Below are 10,404 nucleotides of genomic sequence, written 5' to 3'. Positions count from 1 at the left end.
ATTCTGAGATTTTAATCTTTCCCAGAAATCACTGAAAATACCATCCACGGAGAAGGATGCACTAAAGTTTCCTCCTTGACTCCAGAGAAAATGAATTCTTAGAGATTTGTTTTTTGTTTTTGTTTTTAAAACACTCACATGTTAATTTCTGGGGTTTCCCTCTCTTCCGAACAGCACGGATCATAAACTCACGCCGTGGTGCTAGATAGTAAGTCCAGGCGGTTAGGAAGGAGGTAAGGTGAGGTGGGCGTATCCTGCAGTGGAGAGTTTCCTTGGCAACCAAGGGCAAGCTCACGCCCACGTCAGCAGGAAGATCATTCCTCTGCCCAGGTGTGTGTTCCAAAACCTATGTGAACCTGTTGCGTCACTTTCCACAGGTCAGTTCTGTCTCTCGGTGGTTCCCCTTGAGACCCTGTTCCCTGTCACTGTCCGGGGATGGGGCGGAGGTGGAGAGACTCGAGGCGGCGGTGTCCGGGTGCCGAGTGCTTCGCCTACCCCGCTTCTCTCGGTCGTCCGCTCTGCTCCGTCATGGGGTTGGGGACCCCGTCCGATGCTCCCCAGAATCCCGCCGGGACCCAGCCCAGCCGCTCGGGGCTCGGGGATCTTGGCCAAGTCGCGAAGGGCTGGATCCCCCTGCCTCTCGCGTGGCACAGCGGCCGCAGGGGCCCGGCGGGCGCCCCCTGCCCGGCGGCGGCTGGAGGCGGGCGGCCCGGTATGCAAATGTCCAGCGGGGCGGCCGCCTCCGGCTCGGATAAAAGCTCGGGGCGGGGCGTCGCGCAGAAGCCGCTGCTTCTCCGGAGCCGGCCGTGCGCTCCGGCCCGGCGCCAGTCCGCCCCCAGCCCGCGAGGCCCGCGGGCTCCCGGTAAGGACGCGCGGCGGGTCGGGGGCCCGAGGCGGCGTGGGGAGAGGTCGCGCGTCGCAACCGGGGGCCCAGCTCGAGCCGCCCGCGTCGCTTTGGTCCCCGCTTTGCCTCGGCCCAGGGGCGCCGTCCAGGGCCGAGCCTTCTCCGTGGGAACCGGGGAACCGGCGTCTCTGCTGCGCCCTCCTAGGGGCCGGGCAGGTGGCATCCCCCCAGGTTCTGCGCAGGGCCAGTTTGTCCCCAGGCCATCAGCGGTCAAGTGTGAAAGGAGCTGCGTTCGGCGTGCGCAGTGTTGGGAGGGGCTAAGATTGTCTTGGAGGGGGTGAGACGGGGGCCAACAAGAAGAGCTTGCACGATGGGTCTCTGGCTATTATCCTGGTTTGTTCGTAGCCACCCGGAGACGTTTTGGGAGGCGATGGAAGGGAGAAACAGGCCGAGGGGAGAAAGGTGTGGGTGTGTACACGTTTGAATGAGCAGAGCTAATCGACTTTAGACGCTGGACAGAAACTCCCAGCCGGACCCAGCGCGTTACCCACCTCTGAAGAGTAGACACCTAGTCCTGTGGAAAAACGACTCTAATAGCCCCCTTACCTTCCCTCTCCCCTCCTTATTTTATAAAGAAAGGGGTTCTTCTGAAGTCCTTGTGAAGCTAGCTCCAATCTCAAGGTTGGTCAGTTAAGATCTGGGTTTGCCCAGCCTGCCCATTGTGGAAGCGCCTCCTTGTCTGGTTCCTGCCTCACCACCCCTTTAACCCCCCAATCCTACATCCCTGGAGATGCAGCGTGGAAGGGAGAGAAATAGTCCAGAAGGTGCCCAAGTCCAGCTTAGTGGCCCCCATTTTATGATGCCAGGAATGGGTTTTTCGCTGAAGTAGGAGGGACAGGAATCACACTCCCCCTCCTTCTCTCCTCAAAACCAGTCAGAACCACCCTGGGAAGGAGTGTCTTTGGCAGTCTTTACAAAGACCTGAGGGCTTTCCAAGTGGAGATAAGCTTTGGGCAGATGGCTGTCCTTGGAACTGTAGAATCTGAACTGGAAGGTCAAAGGGGGGAACGAAGGGGAAATGGGAAGAGTGGAGAGGATTAATTCAGAGGGAAGGGAGTGGTGAACAGGTAGAGGTATTTGACATTTCTCTCCTGTTTCTGTTTGTGTATGTTGCTGTGGTTCTGGTCAGTAACTGGATAAAAGAAGACTGGAAACATGTCCGAATTTTGGTTAATTTCTGCCCCTGGAGATAAGGAAAATTTACAAGCGCTGGAGAGGATGAATACAGTAACCTCCAAGTCAAACCTGTCTTATAACAGCAAATTCACGATTCCTGATTTTAAGGTAAAATACCCCAGGAGGAGGAAGGAGGTGACGGGCTGGGGTGGTGTGGGTGTCTTCTGGAAAGCCAAGGAGAAAACAACAGGACAATGGCACCAATGCTGAGGATCAGCCTGGCTGTGAAGCTGTACGGGGGGACTGGTCTGGATGGGACTTCACGAATAGCCCCAAATTAACTGTGATGCTTATGGACTTAGAGCTACAGGACAGAATGAGAGGGAGACAAGGGTGCGGCTAGCAGTGTCTTCAAAAAGTGGAAAGAGTGTCTTAAACACACTTGGGTCCTCATTGAGTTCTCAGATTCTTCCTGTTTTATCTTCAACATCTAAGAAGACCAACAATATACTTTAAATGTGCAGGCTTGGAGAGGTTCAACCTTTTTTTAAATTTTTGGCTGCAGCGAGCGGGGGCTACTCTTCATTGCGGTGCACGGGCTTCTCATTGCGGTGGCTTCTCTTGTTGCGGAGCACGGGCTGTAGGTGCGTGGGCTTCAGTAGTTGCGGCGCGTGGGCTCAGTAGTTGTGGCTTGAGGGCTTAGTTGCTCTGCGGCATGTGGGATCTTTGCAGACCAGGGATCGAACCCGTGTCTCCTGCACTGGCAGGCAGATAGATGCTTAACCACTGCGCCATCCCAGGAGAGGTTCATCGTTTTTTTTTAAATTAATTAATTAATTAATTTTTGGCTGCGTTGGGTCTTTGTTGCTGCACGCGGGCTTTCTTTAGTTGCGGCGAGTGGGGGCTACTCTTCATTGCAGTGCTCGGGCTTCTCATTGCAGTGGCTTCTCTTGTTGCAGAGCACAGGCTCTAGGCACACGGGCTTCAGTAGTTGTGGCTCACGGGCTCTAGAGCGCAGGCTCAGCAGTTGTGGTACATGGGCTTACTTGCTCCGTGGCATGTGGGATCTTCCTGGACCACGGCTAGAAGCAGTGTCCCCTGCATTGGCAGGTGGATTCTTAACCACTGCGCCACCAGGGAAGCCTAAGAGGTTCATCCTTGATTGTGTTGTTGAACTGGGAGCAGGGCAGGCAATCCAGCATCCCTCTGGTTCTGGTGGAGAGAGAAGGAAGGAGACTTAGTGACAACTGGGCAGATGGCAGAAAGAGATTTTATTTTATTTATTTACTTTTAAAATATTTATGTGGCTGCGCCGGATCTTAGTTGCAGCACGTGGGATCTTTAGTTGCAGCATGCGAACTCATAGTTGTGACATGCAGACTCTTAGCTGTGGCATGTGGGCTCTAGTTCCCTGACCAGGGATCGAACCCAGGCCCACTGCATTGGGAATGCGGAGTCTTAGCCACTGGAGCACCAGGGCAGTCCCAGAAAGAGATTTTAAAATGAAACAAACATGGAAGAGGAGGAAGATAAAGTGCAATCTTCTTACTTCCAAAAGAGTGGACTTCTGGCCACGCTTCCTCCTAGGGGAAGACGCCTAAGGCAGTCTCTCTGCCCTACAACTACGTCATGGATTCTGGAGGGATGGTGCTAAACGCCCAGAGGTGGCTAAACTGCCGCGTAATCCTTTTTCAAACCTCAGTTTGCCCCTCTGGGCTTTTCTGCATAGTTGTTAATGAGCTCCTACATTTGTTAGTGTTTACGGAGCAGTATGCTGGGGGCCAGGCTCTTTAAGCGCATCTTCCTGAATCTTCACAACTCCCACTTTATAGATCAGGATGGGCTGAGAAAGGAGACCGGGGTTGTGGAGCTGGTAAGTGGCAACACTGGGTTCTGAACCCACATCTTGCTGATTTTTCAAGCCTGCCATTGTTTGTCCAGGGTCAGATACTGTGAAGGTTAGTAAATTAAGCATCTTCTCATTGCTTACTACGTGGGAAGCGCTGTGCCAGGCCCGAGGGTACAAAGATGAAAAAAAGACATGACTTCTGCCAAAAGTTGCTTAAAATTAAGTTGTCTGAAAAGAAACAACACTTACTAGGAATATCCAGACTTCATAGTTCCCTGATTACTTTGCAGCATCTGACGGGTGATTGATGATGTGATAACAGACTTTTTCCTTCTGGTTCTGTGAGTAGACCTTTAAATACAGTTTTGGACACAGTAATAATTTCCACAAGAAACAGCTCGTCCTAAGTAATCTGTAAGGAAAAGGACTTTCATGGAGGGAGCGGGAGGAAAGGGTGCCCTTGCCCCAGAAAGATCATTGTTAGTAACAGCACAGAGGACCAGAGATAGGGATCGGCTGGACTGCCTTGGAGAAGAAAGGCTTTCAGAAATGATAACTTCCTTGACGTGCTTTCTGTCTCATTGCTTCCTTGGCTGTGGTGATTAATCCCCGGAAGAGCAGACTGCCATTCTTAGAGGAAAATAAGCTGAGGGTAGACCACGACACATAGTCACTCCTTTCTGTGGCAGAAATGACAGTTTATCCTGTTGGCCAAAAAAATAATGATAGTAATAATAATCATCATCCCAAATCCACTGGTTTCCCTTGAGAGCTCTTCTCAGTTTCCAGTTTCACCATTGACCAAGGACAACTGAGTCAAGACAGAAGAATTCCCTGTGCTATAGTTGAAACCCCGTGCCCCCCACCAGCTACAAAGCCTGAGCATCTAACTTCTCTCCCATCTTTCTAGGTGGGGACCTTGGATTCCCTTGTTGGCCTCTCTGATGAGTTGGGGAAAGTCGATATCTTTGCTGAAAGGTAAAATATTTCTTATTTACTACATACAAGTGAGAATTTGACATTGTTGTCAGAGGACACAGTGCTCTTGCTTTGCTGAGGCCATACTTGCCTAAACCCGGTCCTGGAAGTCACAGGAAGGGACAGGGCAGGTCTCCGTGAGGGGGCCAGGTCCAGAGCTGCACGTGGGGTCCCTTGCGTAGTTTTGTTTGCTGAGGCAGAGTTTTTTTAGGGGGCTGCCTTCAAAAGGAAGAGGGCTACGGCATAAGATACTAAAACACTTAGAAAAACAGTTGGTGCAGTTTTCCCCACAAGGCTTTTTAAGTTTTTTGTTTGGTTTTGTTTTTGTAGGAACATATGCACATAGTAAAAAAATTCAAGTACAAAGGAAAGCAAGTTATCCAGTGAAAATTGTTTTCTTCTCACCTATTTTTCAGTTTCCTGTCCCCTCATTTTTCCTCTTTCAAGGCAATGTTATTATAATTTTTAGGAGAGCCTTCCAGAGACAGCCTGTACATGTACAAATAAATATGAACATATTCTTAGAAATAATTTTATACAAATGATAGCATATATTCTGCACCTTGCTTTTTCCCCTTAATCACATTTCTTAGAGATAGTTTCATGTCAGTCCATAATAGCATTTAAAATTTTTTTTTATTTTATTTTTAATTTTTTAATCTTTTAAAAAAAACATTTAATTTATTTGGCTGCATTGGGTCTTCATTGCTGCATGCGGGCTTTCTCTAGTTGCGACGAGTGGGGGCTACTCTTTGTTGCCGTGCGTGGGCTTCTCATTGTGGTGGCTTCTCTTGTTGCAGAGCATGGGCTCTAGGCACGCGGGCTTCAGTAGTTGTGGCTCGTGGGCTGTAGAGCGCAGGCTCGGTAGTTGTAGCGCACGGACTTAGTTGCTCTGCGGCATATGGGATCTTCCCGGACCAGGGCTTGAACCCGTGTCCCCTGCATTGGCAGACAGATTCTTAACCACTGCGCCACCAGGGAGCCCGTGCATTTTTTTTAAACTGGCTGCATTACCTTGAATAAATGTTACCTAATTTATTTGAATATTCTTATTGATGGACATTTAAGTTTTCTAGTCTTTTGCTATTACAAACGATGCTGTAATGACTGTCCTTTTTTGTACTTCTTTGTGCCCATGTAGGAGTGGGATAATTAAAAGTTGAAATGCTGCATCAAGGAGTATTTGCGTGTAAACATCTACAGATATGTCCATATTGCCCCGCCATGAAGTTGTTCCTATGTGTACTCCCACCAAAAGTGTATGAGGATATTTTAGTCTTCAACTCATTTATTTAAAAAAATTATTACAAATCTGGTACATAAACATTGGGAAATATTTATAGATCATAGAAAAGCATAAAAAAGAAAATACAAATCATACGATACAAATCACTTGTAAATATGCCATCCGGAGATAACTGGATATGCTATATTTGTTTTATTTGCAGTATGTACGTCTAGCTTTTTCTATACATACGTATTATTTATGCATACATATGTTAATAAAGGTGACTTCATGTTACACATACTTTTTTTAAATAAATTTATTTATTTATTTTTGGCCACGTTGGGGCTTTGTTGCTGCGCACGGGCTTCCTCTAGTTGCGATGAGCAGGGGCTACTCTTAATTGTGGTGCGCGGGCTTGTCATTGCAGCGGAACACGGGCTCTAGGCGCGCAGGCTCAGTAGTTGTGGTGCACGGGCTTAGTTGCTCCACGGCATGTGGGATCTTCCCGGACCAGGGTTAGAACCCACGTCCCCTGCATTGGCAGGCGGATTCTCAAACACTGTGCCACCAGGGAAGTCCCCATGTTACACATATTTTGTAACTTGCTTTTCCCTTCATATCTTGTTCTTTGGATCTCACCGTTACCTCGTCCACTGTAATGTTATACCATATGGATTTGCCATAATTTACCTTTTAGGTAGATTTTAAATAATAATACTTCCTTGTCTTGGTGAAGATGAAACTTGTTTAACAAGTGTTTTCACTTGGTTTTAAGAAAAATACAGGTGAGATAGGTGAGGAAGGAGTCTTCAGGGGCCAAGGCATACACCTACCAATCTGCATGACCAGGGGAGACCAGAGTTTGCCTGACCCTAAATAGAGGGTTTCCTATTTGCAGGGCCTGTGGACATGTGCTTTTTACCTTCTCAGTGGAATGGTGATGTGCATGCTACTGCCTTCTCTGATGGATTTTTACGGAAATTGTATAGTGAGGAGTTCTAGTGATCATACTTTGAGGTTTCTAATCTGCAGCTTGGTGCCATGGGCTAGAAATTACGTTTTCTGTGTTCCAGTTGCTGTTCAGCCACCCATCGCCTAAGAATAAAAAGAATCCTTTGTTAGTAACGTTTTGCTCTATGTGGGATGTTGCACTAACCACACCAAGGCAAATCCTAATCACCAAGCAGTTTGTAGCTCACAGTCCTCGAGAAAGAAAACTAACCTTCACCTTTCTCATCTATGAAATGGGACAGTAGTGATCATCTCTGTGCTTCAGGGAACAATGAAGGGGAGTGAAATCATGTTGAATCAAGAATGAGCAAATCCCAGGAAGTGTTCTATGAAAAACTAACATCCAAGAAAAAGTGGCTTGATCCCTAAGTATCAGCTCCCTTCTTAGGCTGCTCTGCCCCCTGGGGAGGTGGGTCTAGCAGATACCGTGGAGGCCAGCCCACTGTCCTGGGCTGGAGATGCCTTTCCTCGGCAGCCCGGACACACCACAGGACGAGGCTACTACGCGGTGAGGTGCAGCAGTGTTGGCTTCAGGGAAGTGAATTGTTAAAAAAAAAAAGTGTGAATTGCTCTCAGGCCTGCTGCAGAAATGACAGCTAGTCAGCATTTTTATTTTTCTAGACCTTCCTTTGCTACCAATTTTCTTCCCTGGTGCAAGTCCTTAACCTCTTTCTTATTCACCAAAGCCCCCTCTACCTCTAATAAAATCCTGTGATCTTGGATTATTATCGCTCCCACTTTCCTTTTTTGTTTCTTTGTTTTTTTCACTAAGCGTTTGTGTTTTGTCCCGTAGCTATCGGTTGCACAAGTTACTCGTGTTTAAGAAAATGCGTGAGTAAGCCAAATTAAGGCTGTAATTGTGAAACAGATAACACCCGAATGAATTAAAGAGTTTTTTGGTTTTTTTTAAACAGGATGAGGTATGGAAGAATGAAAATCACTGTGCATTGTTTTATTATTTCCCTGTGGGTGTATATTCCCAAGAGCCTTCCTCTCAGGGGGAGAAGAAAAGCGGTGTGGTCTGGACACCCTGAAATTCTTATTTCTAGCATTTATCTAGTCTAGGGGTCAGATAACTTTTGTTTGGGGGTTAATGCTGGAGCTTGGGGTAAAATAATGGGATACACTCATAAAATACAGAGATCAGCTTCAGTTAAAACGACGCAGGTGTTATTGGATAAATAAACCCTAGCTGGGTATGTAACCCGGGCAGCATCAACCTGTCAGCACTGCTACTGGCCAGGAGAACAGAGAAGGATCAGCAGTTTTCAAGGTGTATTGTTTCCACATCCTTTTATTATTTATTTACTCGGTGCGCTAGAGTGTTTTTCCACGGAGCTGGAAGGCAGCTTTTGCTTACTGGAGCCTTCCTTTTGTTTTTGATTTATCCCCCCATGCTGTCTTTGGTAATTTACTCTGTATTTGCACTGTAATGAATGAACTTTTGAGAAACCAAATGATTTTACCTTTAAAAGATCCCTCCCTCCCTTTTTTTTTTCTCTTCTACGTTTGAGTCCTTCCCAGTATCTTAGCCTGTTTCGCAGTGCTGGTTAAAATATTACATTTCACTGGTGCTTCGGCTGTCAGAGGCACCTCATGAGTTTCTCTGGTACTTTGGTGACCGTCAGCTGCCCCGAGTGCATTACCTGGCTTGCGGAATGGCTGGTGGCTTTTCTTCAGCCACGTGGCTCCGTGAAGTTGACTGAGGGTTGGCTGATCAAAGATTCCATATCCGAGGGTGGCTGTCTGCTTAGTGATGCAAGTCTCAGGAAGTCGGTTCTTCTAAGGGCATTCTAAAGAGAAGCAAAAATATAATTAAAAAAAAATGACCCAAGCTTCTCTTCTCTGTCACTGCAAGAACATCAGGATGAGATTACCTGCATTGACGCAGTTTAGATTCACTGGAGAAATGTCAGTCGAATGCCTGTTTATGCTGTTGTGCTGTGAGTCCTCAGGGCTGCTTGGTAGTCCCACCGTGTGTGCGCTGACCTCCTGCTCTCTGGAATGACTAACTTTCCCGATGCCCCACTCGCCCCTGTTATCGCCTGCTAATCCTGTTCAGCTCCCCCAGACTCTCCTCTCACCCACACCCCCTGCCTGCAGACTTGCTGATTGACCCTCTCCTAGGACAACTGAGTGCACCCGCTTCTTCATAACACCCTCCATGGTGGCCTTGTACATTTTCTTGTGGGATCGTTTGATGACTGTCTGTCTTCCCAGCTAGACTGTAAGCTCCAGAAGACCAGCTGAATGAGTGAACGGAAGAAAGAATCCTGGAATATTCGAGCTGAACGGGTCCTTAGAGATCTAATCGAACTCCTTCATGTTCCAGATGAGGAAACATGCCCAGAGAGAAGTTCCTAGAAAGAGCTGGGTGGGCTGGGGGCAGTGGAGGGGGAATAGACCCTTGAACCAGATTCACTAATCCACCCATGTGTCCATCTGTGCCTACCCTTCCTCTCAGTGGCTCCCACCAGCGCCAACAGGAAGCTTAATAGTATTTTTTAATACAGACCTTGAAAGGTGTCTTACTTGTGTTTTATTCATTGCTCAGATAATTATTGTTGACACTTTAAAAAGGTAATATATTTACACATTAAAAAAAAATCAAATGGTATAAAAAGGTACAAAAAGAAAATTGAAAGTTCCACTTTCACCCCAGTCGCTCTCCCCATAGGTGGCCATTATTAGGATTTTGTGTGGTTCCTTCCCTGGTGAAAAAAGACAAAATGAAACACACACACACATGCACACGCACACGAACATTCACGATCCAACCCAATATTTACAAATTTTATTTCGAGATATCTACTTAGCACAAACAGATTTGCAAAGATCCTATTCATGATTCATTTCGGATTGCACTGAAATTAGTGGAGATTAACAGTCGTAAAACTTTGAGTGTTTCCATGAGCACAGTTCATCTTTCAATTGACTTAGTTCTTTTTCTTTGTTCCTCTGGTAGAGCTTTAATGGTCTATTCAGAAGGTCCTGCAAAATATCTTATTTTTTCCCCAAGTGTTACAGGTTTTATTTTGTTGCTATTGTAAATGAGATCTTTTCTTTAAATGCTTATTGTTTGTAAATAGGGATTTTTCACATTAACTTAATGACGTGACAACTTATGGAATTTCCTTGTTGTTTCTAATGATTTTTCAGCTTATTTTCTAAGGTTTTTAGGCATGTGATCATATTGTCTGTAAGTGACAGTTTTCCCTGCTTTTCTCTCATTTTGTTTTCTTGCTTAATTGCAGAGGGTAGTAGCCCAGAAAAATGTTTAATTCGTCAGTGATGGTAGTGGACATCGTATTCTCGTTC

The 10,404-nt window shown here is 46.7% G+C and overlaps 1 protein-coding gene across 3 annotated transcripts in view; it reads left to right on the top strand.

The window, feature by feature from the left end:
* The first annotated feature begins 769 nt into the window (after positions 1–769).
* ATP6V1C2 (ATPase H+ transporting V1 subunit C2) overlaps positions 770–10,404 on the top strand; it is a 54,427-nt gene continuing 44,792 nt past the window's right edge. For 2 of the 3 annotated variants that reach the window (XR_004521680.2, XM_033838009.2), the window contains exons 1-3: positions 770–862; positions 2,034–2,188; positions 4,780–4,847. Coding sequence is in view for 2 of the 3 variants with exons in the window: in XM_033838009.2 (XP_033693900.1) it covers positions 2,060–2,188; positions 4,780–4,847 (197 nt within the window). In the remaining variant the exon portion in view is untranslated. The remainder of the gene's footprint in view (positions 863–2,033; positions 2,189–4,779; positions 4,848–10,404) is intronic. The other variant, XM_033838010.2, reaches the window with a different exon arrangement.

The sequence above is a fragment of the Tursiops truncatus genome, chromosome 14, assembly GCF_011762595.2.
Source record: "Tursiops truncatus isolate mTurTru1 chromosome 14, mTurTru1.mat.Y, whole genome shotgun sequence".
NCBI lineage: Eukaryota > Metazoa > Chordata > Mammalia > Artiodactyla > Delphinidae > Tursiops > Tursiops truncatus.
This window is presented reverse-complemented; position numbering and strand designations above follow the sequence as displayed.